Source organism: Solanum lycopersicum, chromosome 5, assembly GCF_036512215.1.
Source record: "Solanum lycopersicum chromosome 5, SLM_r2.1".
In the NCBI taxonomy this organism is placed as follows: Eukaryota; Viridiplantae; Streptophyta; class Magnoliopsida; order Solanales; family Solanaceae; genus Solanum; species Solanum lycopersicum.
Window position 1 is genome coordinate 67,809,687 of NC_090804.1, and position 22,379 is coordinate 67,832,065.

At 31.6% G+C, this 22,379-nt stretch overlaps 2 protein-coding genes across 4 annotated transcripts; one reads left to right on the top strand and one right to left on the bottom strand.

The window, feature by feature from the left end:
• Positions 1-4,762: 4,762 nt before the first annotated feature.
• LOC100529104 (beta-hexosaminidase 2) lies at positions 4,763-14,550 on the bottom strand. Of its 3 annotated transcripts, NM_001247684.2 has the most exons (15): positions 14,044-14,454; positions 12,944-13,027; positions 12,123-12,158; positions 11,870-11,981; positions 11,608-11,678; positions 11,393-11,523; positions 10,557-10,573; positions 10,356-10,404; positions 9,417-9,517; positions 8,515-8,574; positions 7,520-7,553; positions 6,877-6,975; positions 6,377-6,436; positions 6,032-6,282; positions 5,060-5,235 (listed from the first exon to the last, which is right to left on the bottom strand). In NM_001247684.2, the coding sequence occupies exons 1-15, from the start codon at positions 14,419-14,421 to the stop codon at positions 5,060-5,062; spliced, it is 1,659 nt and encodes a 552-aa protein (NP_001234613.2). In that variant the 5' UTR covers positions 14,422-14,454. The 3 variants fall into 3 exon arrangements, with proteins under 3 accessions (XP_025886697.1, XP_010321284.1, NP_001234613.2); XM_026030912.2 differs by lacking the exon at positions 6,377-6,436 and having other exon boundaries at positions 4,763-5,235; positions 14,044-14,550; XM_010322982.4 differs by lacking the exon at positions 12,123-12,158 and having other exon boundaries at positions 4,763-5,235; positions 14,044-14,479.
• A 3,683-nt stretch (positions 14,551-18,233) lies between these two features.
• Positions 18,234-22,379, top strand: LOC101258263 (protein TIC 20-I, chloroplastic). The gene is made up of 3 exons (XM_004239724.4): positions 18,234-18,417; positions 19,766-19,964; positions 21,458-22,379. Exons 2-3 carry the CDS (start codon positions 19,787-19,789, stop codon positions 22,093-22,095), a joined length of 816 nt encoding a protein of 271 aa, XP_004239772.1. The 5' UTR covers positions 18,234-18,417; positions 19,766-19,786; the 3' UTR covers positions 22,096-22,379.

Genomic DNA, 22,379 nt, shown 5'->3' on the forward strand with positions numbered 1-22,379 from the left:
TGCTTCAGCTGTGTGTTTATTCACATAACTATCTGTTTGGCCTACTCGATTAGGCTTGACATTTTAACCCCAAGGTCTGGGATTCAAATTTTGCCAACATCGCTTTTTATTTCTCTTTTAATTTCAGCTTTTTTTTCGTAAATCAATTATTTTTTCCGTCCATTTTTATTTGTCATGTAAATTACATTAATTTGATATTAAAACAAAAAATTTAGATACTCAAAAATTATATTGCAATTTTTTGCATATCAGTATAACGAAAAAAATATATTGTAAAATGTTAGTCAAAATTTTTATGATTTGACTTTAAAAATGGAATGCATGACAATTAATAGTGGACGGAAGTAGTATTATTTCGATAATCAAAGACCTCTACATATTGAGGTCTTTGATTAATTTCAGCTTATTTATTGATTTGAGACTTCTGACATTTCGTATACGTAAATATATTTCTTATTCATATTTTAGTTGTTCCATCTTAACAACACAAGAAACAACCAATATGTCTGCTTCACATGTGTGGTTCAACGCGATAATTAACAACATATTGACTCTTGAAATTCTACTTGTGTCATATATATTGAGACAACGAAATTAACATGTATTATTTAAAATTACATAAGATATTACAAATTACAACAATTAACAACTTAAAATATTTAAAATCATATTATAATTTAATTAACTCTCTAAATTTTATCTGTATCACATAAAATGAAACAAAAAATAATAAATATTGGGCCCGTGCTAGCGCATGGGCCCATGTGTCTAGTTACTTAATGAGTTAAAATGTCTTCTTATTTGGTTTATTTTTTTCAGGAAAATTTTTTTTTATATAAAAAACATTATAATAGCTAAAGTGATTTAGAAAAAAAAACATTAATTTTTTCAATAGAATAAAATATTAAAATAAAATTAAAAAAATTGACCATTGATAATGGTAAGGATATTTTTTAACCAAACTATTAGTCATAGCGATTTTTTAGATCAAACTATTAATTGAGGCATGTTAATTCAATTTCACATAATTTAATAATAATTCTTTTTACTCTTTTTCGTTTATCTTGTTTTAATATCACTTTAGCCCAAAAAAAATTCTTATTATAATTGTTATTAAAAAAAACACTATTAAAGTTGAAAATTATTTTCAATTGTATCCTTAATACTAAAGTCGTATCCTTTAATCTGCTCAATACATTTTTAAAAAAAAACCTAATAAATAAAATAACTTAGAAAATTGCTTATTATATTTATTATATTTTCTTAATAGACATGAAATTATATTTATTATATTTTCTTAATAGACGTGAAAAAAAAGGCTAAAGTTATAATTAAAATGAAATGAAAAAAGTAACAAAAGTAAAATTATTACTTTTATATTCAATATAGTGTCAAAAATATTTAACATATGAAAAATAGCTCGTATATATTTTGTATTTTACCTTTTACTCTAAAATATTATTATCACATTTTTTTAACACAAGAATACGCCTTAAACTAACGATTAAGCAATATGTTTTTTTTTGTAATTTAAAATAGTTACGTGACTTAACGATTTATCATATATGTATTATTATTGAATTTTAAAAATGCAAACCATACTTTTTAAAAGGTGAAACTACACAAATTTAATCGATTAAGTAAAGTATGTATTCAAATTAAACTCAATCAATATATTTATCTTGATTTGATCCGAGATTGTAAAAGAGTAGACGCTTGTAAATAGTTTTTTTTTTAGTACAATTATTTTTTTAGCTTTTTTAAGTATAAATTCGATCCGACCCACCCTACCAAAGTTCATGTGAAAGTTAACTATTTCAAAGTTTTTTTATATTTCACTATAATTTACTTGTAATGTGTTCTGCCTCATTTTATTATCGAATTTTAATTTTTGAATTTCTCATTTGATATATTAAATAATTTTAAAGTTTGATTGATTTAAATTTTATGTCAGAAAATCTTATTTTAATACTATATATTCTTACCATAAACTCAATTATTACTATAAAATATAAATTTGAAAACGTAGTATAAATTCATAAAATTTAAATTATGAATTATCGAAAATAGAAGGTCAATCTTTCAATGTCACTAGAGTCGTCAATATGGGCTGGGCCGGCCTGGCTTAACTCGGGGTTTAATAGGGCTGAGCTACGATTTTTGAAGTCCATTTGAGAAAAGGATTTTTTAGCACGATCTGAATAAGTCTGCTGATTTGTGGGGCTAGAGAAATGTCGGTAGGGTCGGCCCGTGGGCAAAAAAAACTAACTAAAAATATAATATAATATTAAAATTTAAAATTAAATAGAATTCAAACTCAAAACAATTAGGTTAATATTTTTATTTAGATATTTATACTTTTACTTGAAAAAAACTAAATAAATATTATAATGATAATTTTATTTTTGGATTTGATAAAAAAAATAATAACACTAAAATCACGTAATACTTTTTTATCGATATTTATGATAATATTTTTAATTTTTAATTCATAATTTAATTTAATAATTCTAAAAATAATATAATTTTTTAAATAAGTGGGCTGACCCGACAAGCCTGTAAACCACGTATTTGTGGGTTGGGCCGGCCGTTTTCTTGTCCATATAAAAATTGAGCTAACCCGGCCTGACCCGTAAAATATCGAAACCTATATGAGTTAACCCGGACGAAGTGGGTTAACCCGTATTGATAGCTCAAAATGTCACATTCAATACCTTGTTTATTAAATATCATTGAATTTAAAGGGCTCACGTTAATTATATGATATGAATTCTCTGTTACATATTGCACGCAATTTATTTTTGCATTTAATAGTGTGATTATTGTATGTTTTAAAATATGAAGAATCCATGTAAAAATAGTAAAACATTTTTTATTTCCATTTAAATATTGGCATATCGAATTATTTAAGGTAAAATATTTATTTTTACTGGATATCGAATTGCTAGTATGTTAAATTTATTTTGTTTAATTTATGTGTAAATAAGTAAATATTTATTCATATCGAGTATTTACACCTAACTATATAATCAATATTAAAATCAACAAATGAAAAAATACATATCGCTTAATTGTGGTTAGTTAAATGCTAAAAGATGTATATGCAAAAAATATATCTTATATACACCGGATCAAATTAAAATCACACGATAAATTTTTTGAGATTGGCATATATCGAATGGGATATGTCATTATTTCGTTATAAAAATTGTTTATTGAACAATACTATTCATCAGACCGTGATAAATATCATTTCACATTGAGTATATGGATACATTGAATGTAAATATCAAATACGAATAAATATACCATACAAATTATTCCCGCCACCTTTTTTTTTCTCAAAAATAAGGGAAGCCAAATATTTTGTAACACTAGCAAATATCATTGCACTTTTTTAGATGGACAAAATTATCTGATACGTATTATTAGCGATAAAATAAAAATATTTTATAAAATTATAAGGGGTGCATAAATTAATATCAATGCCATAATTTTATAGTTAATAAAAATAGTGCAAGAATAAATGTGAATATCATGTAGAATCTCTCTTCTTTTTTTTTTGCAATAATAATGCAAATGTGAGTCATATTTTAAACTTCACAATCAAGTAGTGCTTCCTTTTTCACTCAATAATAAATTGAGTGGAAAGGAAAGACCCTTTAAATTGGCTTATTTAAGAAAATTTGAAAAAGTCGAAAAAGTCGTATATTTGATTATCATCAGATTCTTTTTATAATAGTCATATTCTATAATAATATTTTATATTAGAATCGACTTTCATATTGTATCACGTGATTTGTTCTCTATAATAATATCTCGCTATAACAATTAAAATAATTATTCATAACATCGTTATAAAATGATTTTTTGATTATATAAATGTAAACAATAGTGTATGTGGAATTTTTGTAAATATTGAGTAGTTTTTTGGGTTTTAAAAGGTGTTTCAATGATACCATTCCAAAATAATTTCAAGCAGACAATTATGACAAAAAATATTTGATAAAAAAGACAAAATATATAATTATATAAAGAATAAAACTTTATGCTTATTGATGTTAAATATATGTTAATTTGGCTTAGGAATTTATTCTATTTGAGATTAGTGATCAAAATCTTATTCGTATTTATTTCTCTGTTTATTTTTATTTGTTTATTATATTAATCGTATATTTTTTTTTACTTATCCACATTAGTATATACCTAGATGTAGTCATATGGTGCATTTATCTCAATAAATTTTTTTACAACAAATTATATAATTTCACCATATTAATGTGAGAATTAAGAGATTATATATAATATACATGATACACATGTTTTATATTCATTTGTTTAAAGTAAATATTAGAATACTAATTAGTGTTTGATTTAAGTCACAAGGGGAATTGGAATATTCTATTCAAATGTCTTATTCAATGACCTACTAATTTAATAATATTAATTATTAATCTCTAAACCAAGATTCTTTTCTAGATTTAACTCCACTAATGTTATACTAATTGAATTAAATAGGAAAGTTTAAGTCAAAGTCAAATTCTTAAGTCTTTCTTTTATCCCGCATACCAAACGATACCTCATAAAGTCACTATCATTATCAATTCTAGAATCAATTCTTTTCATATCGCAAATCTTACTGAATTTTGAAACTCAAATCTTTTCACGAGTCCAGTAAAATGAAAAAGTACGAAGACGAATTCACATGAACTTTATATTCCAATAGTCTTTTAGCTTATCACATGAAAATGAAATAAGAATATGAGATAACAAGTTTGAATGTAATACATGAGGCAAAATATTTGCCAAATCCAAAGTTTTAAGTATGGAGTCTTGCAAGATCATACAGTTTTCTCTTATTCACATTAAGAAAACACAATCATGGTACAGTGAAGATCTCGAAAATGAGCGAGTAAAACAACAGACAATCTCAACGTAGAATCGTTTCTAAGGGCATGAGACTATACAGCAGCGTCAAGCTGACAAGATTTACTAGGTCATGAGCTTCGCAAACTTACCAGTTATAGCACACGGATTTAACTTGATGATGCTATACAAGTTATTGTTCATAACATGACCCTGGCCCCAGTGGAGGACGTCGAGCATAAAAATTGGTAACTGGAGCTGCTGGAACACCACGCCTTGTCAAGAGGCATCGGAAGTACTCCAGCCTCTGTAATGTAGTTGACGTAGTATTTTTTGATGATGTGGTCTCCTTGTCGCTCCACAACCGCTCTGTAAAGTAAACATGAAGGCAGTATTAGTAGCAAGCTTGAAATTTCTTCTAGAGAAAGAGAACCTAATATATGACAGCAAAAGACTGAGTGGAAGATCTAGTAGAAAGCAGTGGTTGAGTTTTGTTTCATCGCCAGTCTAGTAAAACAAAGATGTCAATACCAGAATGAAAAATAAGTAGTCAAACGGAGGGAGTTGCTCGGATGGTAAACACCCCTCACTTCCAACCCTAAGGTTGTGAGTTCGACATATGGATAAAATGGTTGGAGCTCCTACGGAAGGTAAAAAAAGGTAAGCGTTTGGATATAAATTGAATGATATTTAGATCAAAAAAAGTACTCCTTCTGTTTCAGTCTAATTGTATGGTTTTGACTTGGCACAGAGAGTAAAGAGAACTTTTGAATCTTGTGCTCTTAAACAAAAGATAAGTAGAAGTCATGTTGGAAAGTTGATGTTAAAGAGTTGTCAAAAAGGAAAAAAGACATTCTTTTTTTGAAACGGATTGAAAAGGAAAAGTAAGACAAATAAATTGGAACAGATGGAGCAGTATTTAAAGTTGAAGTTGAGATCTAGTATTTGGAAGTTGAGGTTGTGTTTGGACATGCATTTCACTTGGAAAAGAGTTTGAAGTTGTGAGTGAGTAAAATTCACTTAAAAAACTAGTCAAAGTTGAAAAAAAACTAGCCAACAAATCATTCTAATGCTTAACCAAACATTGTATTGAAATATTTTTTGAAAAGAAGGTTCATTGAACTGCTATAAAGTGTCGTACTATTCAGCATATCCAAGAGAATACCTGCTGCAGCTGCAGCCCGTGGCCATATGGTTTGTTGAACATCTGAGGCATCTGCGGTTTCTCCCCACATGCATACTTCACCTCCAAGTATAAGTTTTTGCTCAGAGATACTCTTTATTCCTTCCAGTGGTTCTGCATAATAGACCTCCTCCCACGGGACATCTAAGTGATCGAGATACCAATAACCCTGATTGCTATAAATGCATCTAAAACCACTTGCAACTGCCTTTGCACAAACATCACCAACTAACCTATATCAATAAGATATTCAGATGGTTGCATACTTCAAAACGGAAAAACCCATCATATTAGTGAGCAGATAAATCCAGTCAGATTGATCCTCACCAGTTATGCACTACCGTTCGTGGGTTAAGTTTAGATGGAAAATTATTGAAGGTTTCTTCCCTACAAATATAAAATCCATATACCATGTCATACATTAGAAAAAAACGAATCACTACATTTCAACCATAAATAACTGCTCATGCTTGCTTTTGGATTAAACGAACTACTGGTGTATCTTTTCCAGAAAACAAAATTTTATTTTATGCATTATAAGACAGCAAGAGACACATCGTACTCCAATTAACTTTTTTGCAACACATTCTTTAATACCTTTGCCAAGTCACAGATAAAATAGAAAAGTAGCAAAGAAAACACCTTGACCCGCAAGTTCATTGGAACCACAGTCCAACAAAATCTTCATTCTGATTTGAATCTGTTTAATATATTATCTATATTTTGTTAATCTTCACTGTTCCCTATTTTAACTGATTAAAAGGAAGAAAAGCACAAACTTACAAGTACTACAGGGCACTTAGTTTGCGATTTCTAAGAAAATTTACCAGTTAACAGGTGTCCAGTTGTGTGATATAGCTATTTCTTGAGCTTTGAGTACAAAATACTGATATGCATCCTTTGCAGTCATCTTATGATCTTGAAGCCTGCAAACAGAATGAGTTGATGAACAGCACTGCATTGAAAAAGTAAAGATAGGAGACATAATTAAACGGATGAATCAGGGCATGTTATCAGCAAAAAATAAAGGTTACAATCCATCTAAATCTAAAACACATAATGACATAAATATATAGCCTACATACAGAATGAATGGTTACTTCGTCCACAGTTCTTTATTGATATCAAGAAAAAAAAACAGATGGTAGCACTTCTAGTACTCCCTGGGACATATTCTCAACGCAAAGTATATCCTGCACTAACTGAATAGCGAATTGGTTCATGTAACATAAATGTGTGAAACATAAGATCCATATTGGTAATAGGATCCCCTATAATGACTCGTGATTTTCATCATCACTGATATAAGTCAATATATAGATGCCACTGTTCTTATAGGCATAGTGCAATGTATTTCCATGAGTGAAATACTAACTGAGCCTTTTTTTTGGTTTGACAAACAAGTTAGAGCAATTTCAACATATATATGGAACTTCAAAAACATAAAGGACATGAGAAGAGGGAGGTTACCATTGTTTCACGTGTGGTGTAGTTGTCCAACAAGCTGCAAAAATGAACAGTATTCAGTACTTATTTTCGATTGTTCCTCCCATATTTTTCCGGGGGAGGTGGGGAGCTATGGACAGTGGGCAGTGGTTTGTAACACTCAACCACTAAAAAGATCCAACAACGATCATTTTCTTTTGACGTGTAAGTGCATGCATGGTCAGAAAGATATGCATATAATGAGAGTTCTGGTTGAAAAAGAGAAAATGACAAAAAGTGACATCAAAGGAGAAATGGTCAAAAGAGAAATATCTTTTTTAACAACCAACATAAGAGCATATCACAATCAACTGTTCGATAGAATCCGAGAAGAAGGTAAAAGAAATATTTGCAGTACTATAACGGAAGAAAAAGATACTTGGTTATCAGTCATATGGATGGATACCACGAAATTGAACTCCGTAAACACGACTTATAACATGATACAGCACTGAAATTACTGGGACTATAAAATGAAGGATAGGCTGCCAGTACGTACAGTATATTTTCTATATCTGGATTCTATTATATAGGACTTTTCTTCTTCTTTTGCTTCTTAACAAATAAAAAAACTAAATAGAAAAAACAGTGAACTGTTATAAATAATTCATCTGTTCTGCAATTGATTTATCCAATAGAAGAACTAATGAAGATAGTAAGTTAACCCTTACTTTAAAATAAAAAAACTGCATAATCAAAGATGTGGGAACTAAAATACAAAATATTTCAATTCTAAGACACTTTGCCCTTTAGCTATTGGTTTTGCCTGGGCTTTTGGTATCTTGAATCAGTATACTTCTAGAGCCAATGATTCCTTAAAATATTTACAGTTGTGATTCTGAAGCAACAAGTTATCTTAACTTGACATTGGTGGACATAGCACAATTGTTTTCTATTCTCTTGGTCAAATGATTAGCTAAAATTAGAAATGCAACAAAATGTAGGGAATTTTCTGCAAAAAATAGAAAAATAGTACTAACTTGTGTTGACCTCGTCACCGCCTAAGTGGAAGAGCTCAAATGGAAAAATCTTCCTCATATCTGCAAAAAAATAAGAATGGAAATTTAACATCCATGGTGACAAGAAAGAGAAATAATTATGTCTTCACGTGCGGCAACTTGAGTTCAATGGTCTTTTTTGAGAGGATAATGCAATACTAACTATGACCAGAGGATCATATCAGTAAACGGGAGGCATGGTCATTATCAGAATTACATATGCAAGGATGCAAAGCACATACAGAGAGAGAGAGAGAGACATGTCATACGAGAAACAAAGAAGGGAGAAAGGCAAGAAATGAGAAAGAGAGAAGGACAAGAAACAGACAGAGAGAGGAGAAAAAAGAGTGAAACAAAAGATAAGAGGGTTGAAGATGGGGGAAGAAAGGGGAAGACACGGTGCAAGATAGAATTATAGGGATATAGCTTGAAATTACATACACTTACAGAATTTTTACGCTATAAGGTAATTAAACATGTTTTAGAACATTACCTGTCTCAGCTTCTAGGTTACTGATCTCATTTTTTAAAGAAAACTTAACTACAGTTGCTTGTAGCAAACTTTAGGTGACATAATTTTTCTATATAGTTAGTGTATAGAAGTTAAACTGATGATCAAATCAATTAATGGTGTCTTTCAATTGTCTTAGACAAAGTACGAAGGCACGATTTATAGAACAGTGAACTCAAAGTAAGAACTCTTGAAACTCTAACTAAAAGATAAGATTATCTTACTAAAAACTAGGCTCCAATCTTTAAATAAAAGATAATGATAAATCGAAGTATGAAAATATATCCTATTAGCTACACAAAGAAAGTTAAATGTAATTATACAAATCCAGAAAAAATGGTAGAATTCTTAAAGGGGACCCTTCGAAACTAACCAGCCAAAATGCCTGATATCACATCAAAAGTATAGTTTTTTGAAACATCTAAGGGCTCTTTACAAGATGGAGAAGGCCAAAGATCAGGGTACCCTGCACCCCTGTAGAGTAAATAAAACCAAACTGAGATGCAACATAAATTTATAACACAACTAAAGGGAGTGATGACCTACAATGAATAAGAAAATATTCATGTTCTAATAAAACTAAACTGAGACACAATATAAATTTATAACACAACTAAAGGGAGTGATGACCTACAATGAATAAGAAAATATTCATGTTCCTTGTAACATTCTCTCTTTTTTAAGCATCTTTCCATCCAAAATATTGTAACCACACCAGAAATGTCAAGGAGAACTAATAAGAGAAAGTTCATCCGGAACATTATTACCACCCCCAAATAAACTATGTTTGTTAACCAAGTTTGTTCAATGGTTATACGCTAATTAGTTAGGAGGGAGGTCCGAGATACAAACGAATTAGACTAAAGTGTTTCCCTGGTATCACTATTCTGATTAGAAGTACAATTACTTTCGCCGTGCAAATATCATACGCTTCATATTTCTTTCTGTTTTACTTAAAATAAGCACGACTTTTCCTTTATTTGAGAAACCCAATTTGATGATTGGAATGGTGACCAAATAAGACCAATCTCAAAAACTAAAGAATTCAATACACAAGAAAAACTTTTCCAATTATCACCTCAAAAGTACAGCTCTCAAAGTTTTTTGTGCTTTTTAACTAAGCATTGATATCTATACCGAAAAAAGTACCACACTAACGGGATTAATTTAAGACCTGCAGGAGATTTAGACAGATAAAAGTGAAGAGCAATGAAGGCAAACTACCAGTAATTCAAAATCCAAAGATCCATAAATTTCTGATAGACTCAATATAGTACGACTGTACGAGGAATAGACCAATTTAAACACTTACCATGATTCTGCATGGCCGGGAACATCAACTTCTGCCATAACATTGATACCTGTGTAAGTAACACTTTTTAAATTAGAAAAGGACTAAACATTCTTTTTTTTACTTACCAAGAGAAGTATATATGCATTTCGTTAATCAACAACCAGAAAACATTAGATGAGGTAATGAAACATTTGCATAGACTTCAAAGATGTCATTTACCTCTCATCTTTGCAAAGCTTCAATTGATGTGACATCATGAAGAGAAGAAACAAGGATAACTCTGTCAGCATCAACTAATAATATAATATAGGAACATCTAACGAGAAGCCAAAAACAGAACAAACAACTGAAACAGATGATAATGTAAAAGAATATTATAGTTCTTTGTATCATTTAGTTCGGGAACTTTAACAATATCCAGAACAATTAATTGAATGGAAGCACAGATATTGAAATTAAATAATCAAAGACAATGAAAGGATAAGATTGTAACTTTAAGTTCATAGAAATTGTTCAATGAAACACTAGAAGAAGACTCTCTTTGAAAGTTCCCCAATTGATTGATAGCTTTGAGCCTTTGACCAATTCTCTAGATGGTATAAAATGATCCGGCTAACGTGTTAAATGAAATCTCATAATACACTTTTTATCAAGTGTAAGTATTATAATGGAACCCATTATTTGGTGTGGCCAGATTTGCACGTAAAACTAGAATATTGATCCAGTGTAATATAAGTAATTCACTAGTGTTGGCCCCTCTAAAACCATACAACCAATTGTTTAGAATAATACTACATATGGTTTTTTAGTATCCACTTGATATGAAGATTGTAGCACCTCCAGCCACGGCCCTTTCATTTTTACTTTCTTCCTAAGAAATATGGAACAAAAGCTCAAAGCATTTGATTACCTTGGGGACTTTATTTATCACTCATAGGCAATAAAAGGAAAAATCACTTAGTTTCTGCGCTCAAGGTTTTTGAAAAAGGTAGGGGGGAAAATCCTACATACCAAAAAGACTTCAAATTATCTGAGTTGGGGGAGAAAATTCTTACTCAACAATTTCAATGGCATCCTCGAGAGTGTAGCGTTCCCACTTTGTATATGCCCCTTTCCACAAGTTTGGGTAAGAAGGCACTTCTAGAGGAAATGACTCTTCATCTATGATGTGCCAATGGAGAACATTCTACTGATTCCAATCATCAATATCAGAAATAAGCAATTGCTCATTTCAAAAACTGGATCAGTAAAATAGGATTCAACAACTTACAAGTTTAGCATAGGACATAGATTCAATAATTTGCTTGATAATTTCAATCGGCAAATAGTGTCTTGATGTATCTGCAGAATAATTCCACAATACAACCAGTAGATCAGTTAGTGCTCTGCAAAAGGCAACATCCAGATGTTTTGACTCATTCTCAGAAGTATGATGAATTATATATTAAGTGACCACCAAGTCAACAAGAGTGCACAGGAATCCTGTACAACAACTAAATCCCAAGAATTAGCTGCAAAAGACTGGATCTTACCTAACAGAAGACCGCGATATGCAAATCTGGGCTTGTCTTGAATAAACCATGGAGCCTTACGAATTTGCACTGTTTTAACCCCGTAATCAAACTTGCATAACTGACTCAATGTCTGTATAAAAGGGTTTGAGTAAACATTTTGTTATCAGTGAGGATATGAAATTAACAGTCATAAATCCCTAATTCCACTATAAACCAAAGTGGCAAAAATCCCTGTCCACTATGATAAACCATATTCATTTAACATACGTACCTCAAGCCCTCTTAGTGCACCATAAACAGAATTTGCCTACAGTGTTGAGGAAAAAATTATTCATGTACTTCTAGTTATAGTCACTCCAATCAAAGAATGCACAATCTAGCACCATCATCACATAACGGTCAAAGGCAGGGGAAGAAATCACAGAACAAGACTTTTCTGTTGCATTCTTTTTTCTTGATGAGTGGGTTAACAGTGCAGATTGTGGAAGTTAATTATGATAAAGTAAGACTAGATAGGCAAAGGTTATATACTATCAGGAGCTAAAGCAAGAGTTAAGGAAAAAATTCTCCACATGTAAGAAAAAGGGAAGCAATGCTACATCAGAAAAGTACATGGATAGGAAAGCAAAAGAATACTAGAAATTCCTAGGTAAAGCATTGTGTTTAACATTTCACTAAGGATGAAAACACTAATACTACTAAATGTTCTGCTTCTTTATTGGAAACCATTCTCTACATTCTTCCAACTCCTTAAATGTCTACCTACAAATATCCTGTTAGCTCTTCTGATTCTTCAGATATGTCAGAGATCAACTTATGTTAAGTAGACGGGGCGAATCATTCTCTACATCCTAAGCATTAGACACATTCTTTAACTACCATGGAAATTTTGATCTAGTTCTACTTCCTATTTGGTTAAGTTTTATATCACATTCATCAACATCATCCTACTGTATGCTACAAAACATAGCTCCTCCAATTGAGAGCTTGTGGGCAGGAAAAGAATTTTCAGCACAAATAGAACTTATAACTCAAATTACTTCGAACAAGAAATAAATAAAAGTTCCACCACATCAATGTTGATAACTTTACCTCAATCGAGACTCCCCCGATAATTGAACGTTCATTGCTCTTCGTCACCAATAACGAGTAGCTCTCATCAATGCCAAGTTGCAACTGAGACAAAAAAACGATTCAACAAACCAATAAAAATCGTTCCTAATCTCTCCTCCACATTAAGCATCGATTGGTTCAAGTTGTTGCAAATATATAAATAAATATGTCTTCTCTCTATCAGCAAAAACGTTTGTCATTCACACAACCCAACACGATATGAGATCAAAGGTCCAGAATTCAGGTATTAGGCCATATGAAATGTCATGTCCCAAAACATAAATAGGAAAAAAAAGACATATAAGTTCTATGCACTCATAGTATAAAAATATTTCCACAATCAGTTCTTTATAAAGTAAGTACATGTAAATCTCTATAATAAAGAACTAATTGGTAATACTCTAAAAACAACTAATCTGTTATCTCAGCTTAAAAATCTCTACACTGTCCGCTTGTATAACTTATATCTGATTAAAAAAATCCTATCTTTGGAGAAGACAGTTCACACAATTCAACTCAATATGTAGCAAAAACACTACTGGCTTCTTCCCATATGTCGAAGTCTTGGTGGAAAGACTTACCCCATACCATGAAGTCTCAGGTTCAAATCCCAACAGAAGCAAAAACACTAGTCAAGGTGCGAGTGAGCTGTCCGGACACACAGTTCTAATTTGGTTTCAATTTATATAACTTCAATCCATTAAAAAATTCATATCATTTGAGAATAGATCACGCAATTCAACACAATACGTAGCAAAAACACTACATATTTAATTATTTCACATTTTCCCAAGCCATAGTGAACAAGGTTGACATATACAAGGTCTGACGTACAAGTCAAAAACACTAGATGATTTCTTCCCATTTGTCCAACCTTGACGGACAGAGTAATCCGCAGTATTTACTAGTGGGAGGTATCAACTAGCCTCCACCATGCTAAAAGTAATTACAAGTAATTGGTAATCTAAGTAACACTACTAACCAACTTCAGTCCATAAAAATCATATCTTTAGACTATAAATTATACACAATTCAACACAATATGAATCCGAACATTAAGATAAAGCATAAAAAATTACCTCATCATTATCAGAATGAACAATGACGGTAACCCTATTGACATCAAAATATTCACCAGATTTAGCTAACTTAGCACCATGCTTAAAAATAATCTTCTTATATCTCTCAAACGCTTGTTCAACAACAACTGATCCACCACTACCACCACCATTTCCGGTAAAATCAAGTGTCAAATTAGGATCAACAGTGAGCGTATCGTTACCGGAAGTGAATTGTGCCGGCAACGGCCATACATATGTAAGAGATTCATCGAGCTCTATACTGTGATGATGCGTTGACTTTATAGAACGAGCGTTGACCAGTGAGAAAATGGATATGGAGAAGAAGAAGGTTTTGAGTAGAAATTGAGAAAAATTGAGGGTAGAAATTTTAGACATTTTTGTTGGAAAAGGAAATTGAATGATTTTTGGAAAAATTTTCTGGGTGACATTGATATATGATTATAATGGGGTCAATAATTTGAACTTATATTTATTTATTTTATTTCATATTCGAAATTCATATTCAAATTTTAATTAGAGATTGAGACCTTTAATTATAGGACAATTTTCACGTAAATCAAATAAAAAAATTATATTTATATATTATGACAAAGTTTGTATAATTGCGCTCTATAGCAAACATATAACTTTAGAATTCGCAATACATATACAACTGTATGATTCGCTGGCCTAAATTGTATAATTCGCTGGTCTATTTCGCTGCAATTGTATAAATTCGCTGGCCTATTTCACATCAATTGTATAATTCGCTGGTCTATTTCGCTGCAATACCCGTATAAAATTTGATTTGCATACAATTGAATCGAAGTAAAATGTATATTGTATAATTGTAAGTGTAAAAGAAGAATATATATGTTTTTCTCTCGCTTTATACAAAAACAGAAACACAATTTATACACTTCTGTTGTATAAAGCGAGATAAAATTGTATTTCACTGCAATTGTATAATTCTCTGGCCTTTCTCGCTGCAATATCTGTATAAAATTTGTATTTTGTATACAATTGAATCGAACTAAAATGTTTGTAAATTGTATAATTAAGTGTATAGTACGAATATATATGTTTTTGCATGCGTATATATAATTTATACACCTCTGTTGTATAAAGCGAGAGAGACGAGTAGAGGGAGAGTGGCAAGCGAGAGTTTAAGGAGAGTGGCACAAACGTTTGTTATAAAGTACAATTAAATCAAACAGTAGCTATTCTATTTATTTTAGATTATTAGTTTGCTATTATATACGATTATTCCTTAGTTACAAGTGGAACATTTCTATCACTGTATAATCACAAGTTTGGGTTATACTACTTGTATAATCATATTATCTTAAAATGTAATTTAATAAGTGAAATTGATGATGTTTGCTGTTTATTTCCAAGAGTAAGAGTATATTATTATGAAATTTTATAAGTGATTTATGAGAAAATTATATATATTTTCTGAATCTATAAATTGATTTCGTGATTCAAATAATTTAATATGAAAAAGGGTGTAACGGTGAAAGCATAATGATGATTTAAATTTTATTTTGGTGAATTATTTTTATTATTTTATTGTTATTATTATTATTGTTATTATTATTATTATTGGATTTTTGAATTGAAGTGTAAAGGTGTACTGGTTTTTGTTATTTTTCGTTCTGTTTCCTTTTTTGTTTTTTTTTAGCAGTTGGCAGAATTGTCCTATGTTTATCAAGATTAGGGCGGTTTATAATTATGGTTAAAAAATTAAATTAAATTATAATTTGAATTAAATAAATTTTGTTTTGATTTGATTTTAAATTTTTGAAAATTGTTACTATTTATTTTAGTTATGATTTTACTAAAAAAATAATTGCAAAAATAATTAAATTGAAATCGATAAATTAGATATATAAAATTTGTAACTATTTAAATCTTAATCATAAATAAAATATAAATATTTGTTGAATTTTAATTAAGTTAAGTCTTTAAATTTATTAATTTCTCGAGCCAACACAAAAATGTAAAATTTGTTGAGATGACATTCTATATTTCTAAAGTTTAATTTTGATAATTTGAGAATCCGTAATTAAAAATAGACAATATATATATATTATTTTCAAAGTTCAATTCAATAAGTTGGATTAAACTTGAATGAAACACGTATATAAATCATACTAGTTTAGAGACAAATTACTTTAAATACATTATAATTTGCAACATCATAAATATTACCAAAATTTGGATTGCCCGAATACATTCAAATACATGTATCTCGAGATACACGATATCAAAATTAAGTGTAATTTGTTATAGATACATATATACACTATATCTAAGTGAATTTAGATGTATACAAATTACATATCAAATCTCGTTCGTATCCTTCACTAGCCACCCTCCTATTTATTTGATATCTTGGATGCATGTGATTCACCCAAAATACATACAAACTGCGCTTGTCTTTTCTCCTATTTTTGTGTATCTGGTAGCAAAAATATAGGTATCTAAGTGTATATTCCTCAATAAATGGTAGAAAACTCTTAATTGATAGTATAATACGTAATATTTTGAAAAATATAAAGAATAATATTTATATAATATGACAGAGAATATGTCTAATTATGTAATTTCTCCGATTTAAATTTTGATTCGATAATTCAATTTTGGGAAAATTGTATATAATAGCAAACTAATAACCTAAAATAAATGGAGTAGCTAGGGTTTGATTTAATTGTGCTCCATAACAAACGTTTGCAAAAAATTGTCAAACGCCTCTCTCCCTAATATCTCGCTCGCCACTCTCCACCAATCTCTCGCTCGCTTCCTCACTTTTTATACAAACACAAGTGTACAAAAATTGTTTTTAATTGTATAAAGCAGAGAAAATTGTATAAATACATATATTTTTGTTCCCCTCTCTCCCCTCTTTCAGATTTCGCTCGCCACTCTCCCAAATCTCGCTAGCCACCCTCGCCTTTCTCACTTATACAAACATAAACGAAATGTATAAATTGCATTTCTATTTGTATAAAGCGTGAGAAAATTGAATATACACATGAAAGTACATTTTTCGTCCTATACACTTATAATTATACAATAAAAATACTCCATTACCCAGTTTCTTTTGCCTTTCTCTCGTTCTCGTTTTATACAATTTTCAAATTGTATCTAATTTCTCTCTTTCTCGTTTTATACAATTCGATTCAATTGTATATTCTATGTCAAGTCTCTTTTGTCTTTCTCTCTTTCTCATTTTATACAAATTCAAATTGTATATAATCGTTCTACATGCTTAAAATAATACAATTCGTTTTTATACAGTTTTCTGCCCAAGTGTCTTTTTCTTTCTTGTTTTATATACTTCGTTTTATACAATTTGCTTCAACTATATATGTATAACGAATTATACAGTTTCTATGTTCGTTATGGAGCACAATTATGCAAACTTTGCTATATCATACAAATATAAATTTTTTATTTGCTATATATGAAAGTTGTCCTTCAATTTTTGGTGGTTTATAAAGGAAAAACTTTCACATATAACAAACAAAAAATTTATATTTGTATGCTATAACAAAATTTGCATAATTGAGCTCCATAGCAAACATAAAATTGTATAATTCGCTATACATATACAATTGTATAATTCGCTGGCCTAAATTGTATAATTCATTGGCCTATTTCGCTGTAATTGTATAATTTACTTTGCATACAGTTGAATCGAATTAAAATGTATGTATATTGCACAATTATAAGTGTATGGCAAGAAGATATATGTTTTCTTGTTTTATACAAAAACAGAAACACAATATATACACTTCTGTTGTATAAAGCTAGAGAAAATTGTATTTCACTGCAATTGTATAATTCACAATTATATAATTCGTTGACCTTTTTCTCTGCAATATCTGAAGTAAAATGTTTGTAAATTGTATAATTAAGTGTATAACACGAAGATATACATTTTTGCATGTGTATATACAATTTTCTCTCGCTTTGTACAAACCGAAACAAAATTATACACTTCTGTGTATAAAGCGAGAGAGGCGAGCGAGAATGGAGAGTGACGAGCGAAATTTTTGGGAGAGAGACGCTGGCAAATTTTAGCTAATATTTGCTATGAAGCACAATTAAATTAAACCCTAGCTATTCCATTTATTTTAGGTTATTAGTTTGCTATTATATACAATTTTCCCCTTATAAAGACCCAATAACAGGCCCAACCCAAAAGACGAGCCCAATGTCTCAAAATCCCAATCGATAAGGAAAAAAAGTCTATCTTCTCCTTCTAGAATTGTTTCTTCCTTCCTTCCACTTCTGCTCGCTTCGCTTCTCAGTCGCCGTTGATACGGCGACCTTTTCCGGTGGTGGTCGGTGCTCCGGCAGCGTCGGATTCCTCGTATTGTTCAGGTAAGCTTATTTGCTTTTGTATTTTCCTTGAGATAAGAAAAACCGATAATGTTGTTGAATCTGTTATTTCAGCATTTATGGAGTTGAATTTAAGTTTCTTCAAGTTTGAATAAGTTCACATTCAAAAAAAAATGGCGATTAGAACAGTGTATATTACCAAAATTGGGAATTTGTATGACAGGGATAGAAATTAAGCTGGGTACGTCTTTTGGATGATCGAGGAATCATGGATACTTATAGTACGGTCCGTCGAAAAGGAGCCTTAGAATAGTGCTGAAGTTATGGATGTACTATGATCTTTAGGTATTGAGTTTGAGCTGTGAAAACTGTCACTAATGTGTTGAGTAACGATGAAGTTAGATAACAAGTTCGAGCTGTGGAAGCAGGCACTACTTACTAGTGCTTGCATTAGGGTAGATTGTCTATGACATACTCCTTAGGTATTGACCCTTTCCCGAACCATGCAGTTGTTTGAATTGCCTTTTTTTTTTTCTTTTGACATAAATACCGTTCGCCTGATGATTAAGCTGAGTGTTTTTGGCCTTATTTGCTTGTTGAATTTTTTCTTGTGCAATTCTTCATTTCTTCCACAAATGATGTAGAAACAATACTGCCTTAGCGACAGTAACTTTGATGTTTATTTCCATCACAGTTCAAAGCTAACATTAGTTCGTCCCTTTTAGACTGTATAAGTGGTATGGATCAATAATTAGTCTATGAGCAGAAGTTTCTCACTTGCTGGTCAAAGAAAGTGATTTTAGGATATTAGTGTTTAAATCCTGCATTTCTAAAATAATTCTTCCTTTTAACATTGGTGAAGGGCGAGTATCACTTCTTGCTTCTGGCTTTAAGGTGTAGGGCAATTCCACTTTCTTTTGTTTTACGATGATTGGGACAAGTTTGAATGTAAAACCACTCTCTTTTTATGGACAATGCATAGCATTGGTACATTAATTGGAAAAATACTAGTGTCTTCACTCAAAATTGCAAATAGCTGTAGTTTATATCTTTTGAAACCTCGAGGCTTCTATTAGTGATAACATTAAGAAAGGGGTATCTGCTGGACTGCTGGTCATAGTTCATAAAGTTATACTACAGGTATACAAGAAATTTCTTCTTCCAAATAACAACAAACTTCAACTTCCTATGTTATTATACTCTCCATTTTGTGTAATTATTGATGGTAAAACCTCCAGCTTTTGGACTTGATAGTCAATCAGGTTTACATGCATTTTCTTCTTTTGAACAAGGCTGCTTCAAATTTCATTGAAACGTTTGGCTCAGTCTGTTTGGTCTTTAACCCGCATTACAGTGCATTTACAGTGCTGTGTTCTTTTCTTCTATGTAGATCTTGTCAAAGGGCTTGAATATGATCCTAAATGGATATTCCTTGAGGTCTGGGGGTATTTGTAAACCTTACAAGTCATGTAGCTCCAAGTCCTATGGATCTGCATCGTCATGCAACCCCCTGCCGCCTTCCAAGTTTTTAGTCGCATGTGTTAGACGTTCACCAGCACCTCATCAGTATCCAACATCCTGCTCCAAAGGTGTGTATGAGTTCTTGATGGTGATCCTTTTGCATGTCATTATTTTTATCTTGCACTTTTGAGTTAAAATAAACTCATTATTGATTTGGTGTTTGTTGTTGCATCATATGCATGACTGTCACTAAACTAGATTGATATTTGGTTTCTTAATGAATTCATTAGGCTACTGTTCTTTAGCTTGAGATAGCTGATTTTAATCGAAGAATAGATCTTATTCTTATGTTAGTTCTGCCTAGCTACTTTTGTTTTCCGTTAAAGGAGGTTTGTATTTGAAAATTTTCAGATTTCTGTCCTTGTAAGTGCATTTGTTAACTTTATAAAAACATATTTGCTCTTAGTAGGTCTTATTCATTCTTATCTTGTATATTGTCTGAAAATCATTAAAATGTTGTTAAATTAAAGATTCCTGTGAAAATGAAATTTTATCAATACTTCACTCACTACAACTGCATGATGACTACGAAAGACATTCAATTCAATTAAGGATTCTGGTGAAGACTTTTCATCACTACTCTATCCAATAGCACCAGACAACCACTGGCCTCTACCACATATCCACAACCGCCCACAACCACCACTAACTACCTTCAATGTTAGTTACCATCGCACAGCCTCCATGTCAATCAGCTACTTCCATAACCAATCACCAACACCAGCCTCCTTGTGACTATTACCTACCACCTCCACCACCATCACCACCAACCACATCCATTACCAATCACCTCTATCACAGTCATCGTGAACAACCACCATCGCCTTCCACTGCCAACAACCACTATCGGTCACAACTGCATAACAATCAGCTTTGGCCACAGCCATATACCTATTCACCAGCCGGGAATGCACGTCCGCCATCTTCGGCCACCTCTCATCAACCAGAACAACCGCCTCACAGGTCAAAACTATCACAATTGACCACTGTTGCTCGCATTCAATGTGTGGTTCAAACAAATAATTTTAAAATACCATGTAAGTTAGCTTTTTTCAAATACTTTGTTGATATGATATTTAAACAATAATTATTGTATATTTGAATTGTATATTTATTAGAATTTAAATAAAAATATGTTTATCCATTCAGATAATGAGAAACAAACAGTCTTCATTATAGCGTCTTCAGGTTTTAGATATAACATCTTAATCATCATATTCGGAAATTTTTTTAATCATAAAAAAGGGCTTTGAAATGCCTTATATGCTTCAAGCCCCCTTGTTTAGAAATAAGCCATGTAGTGGTATAAAGCCTCATTTACAAATAAGCCATGTAAAATTAGAGGTTTAAGGAAGTAGGGGAAGGCATACGTAGTAGTTCTTTTAGAGGATTCAGTGTTATAAGAACCATGATTGAGGGAACAAAATGGTCAACAGATCACTGATCCAAATACCTGATATATCTTATCCTTACAAGTTTATGGTATAATTATTTTCTGTTGACTCTATCAGTTTAAAGATTTGAAGCTAGTTTCCCTATTATTGTTGTGTTGTCGCTGCAGGATTCAACTTCCTTGATCTTTCTTCTGCATCATCACTTCTTTCAACTGGTGAATATGGCGGTCTTTCTAATGCAATACCCCAGTTACCAAGGCGAAGCCAATTGTCCATGACCCCTAGAGCATCGAAGGATGTCCCCTATAGTTACAGATTCCCTCCGATGACCAAAAAGCCGAGGTGGTGGTGGAGAACCTTAGCATGCCTCCCTTACTTGATGCCACTTCACGAGACTTGGATGTATGCTGAAACAGCATATCATCTCCACCCCTTCTTGGAAGATTTTGAGTTTCTGACATACCCTTTTCTCAGAGCTATTGGGAGATTACCGGGCTGGTTTCTAATGGCGTACTTCTTTGTTGCTTATCTCGGTGTAGTGAGGAGAAAGGAATGGCCTCATTTCTTTAGGTTCCATGTGGTAATGGGGATGCTACTCGAGATTGCCTTGCAGGTTATCGGGACTGTAAGCCGTTGGATGCCACTCGCGGTATATTGGGGCAAGGTTGGCATGCATTTTTGGACCGCTGTCGCGTTTGCCTATCTGTTCACAGTTTTAGAGTCCATAAGATGTGCACTTGCTGGGATGTATGCTGACATTCCATTTGTGTGTGATGCAGCTTATATCCAAATACCTTACGATTAATGAAACCCAACATATAAGGTCCTTGTACCTATGTTACTCGAACTCTCCAAAAATGTTGCTGTACTCGTGCTGGATCCGACACACACTCATCGATCTTATTGAAGAGTCCGAGCAATATAGCTCTGTACACATGGAAAATCATGTATCTTATGTCTTTTTGATAGAACATCAACACAAAGGAAATCTTTTGTGTAAACAGAGTTATTTTATTTTCAACCTTGTAAGATCATCAGATAACTTGTTTTGCTACCTTCACAGCCTAGTAAATGCTCTTGTTTTGTTTA

Bases quoted from the DNA above. Each gene is read 5' to 3' on its own strand.
- LOC100529104 (NM_001247684.2), bottom strand. From the start codon at position 14,421: ATGTCTAAAATTTCTACCCTCAATTTTTCTCAATTTCTACTCAAAACC. The intron at 11,679-11,869 runs GTAAGATCCAGT...ATTATTCTGCAG, and splicing joins ATATCGCGGTCTTCTGTTAG to ATACATCAAGACACTATTTG. The intron at 11,524-11,607 runs GTAAGTTGTTGA...TGGAATCAGTAG, and splicing joins CTATGTCCTATGCTAAACTT to AATGTTCTCCATTGGCACAT.
- LOC101258263 (XM_004239724.4), top strand. From the start codon at position 19,787: ATGATCCTAAATGGATATTCCTTGAGGTCTGGGGGTATTTGTAAACCT. The intron at 19,965-21,457 runs GTGTGTATGAGT...TTGTCGCTGCAG, and splicing joins TCCAACATCCTGCTCCAAAG to GATTCAACTTCCTTGATCTT.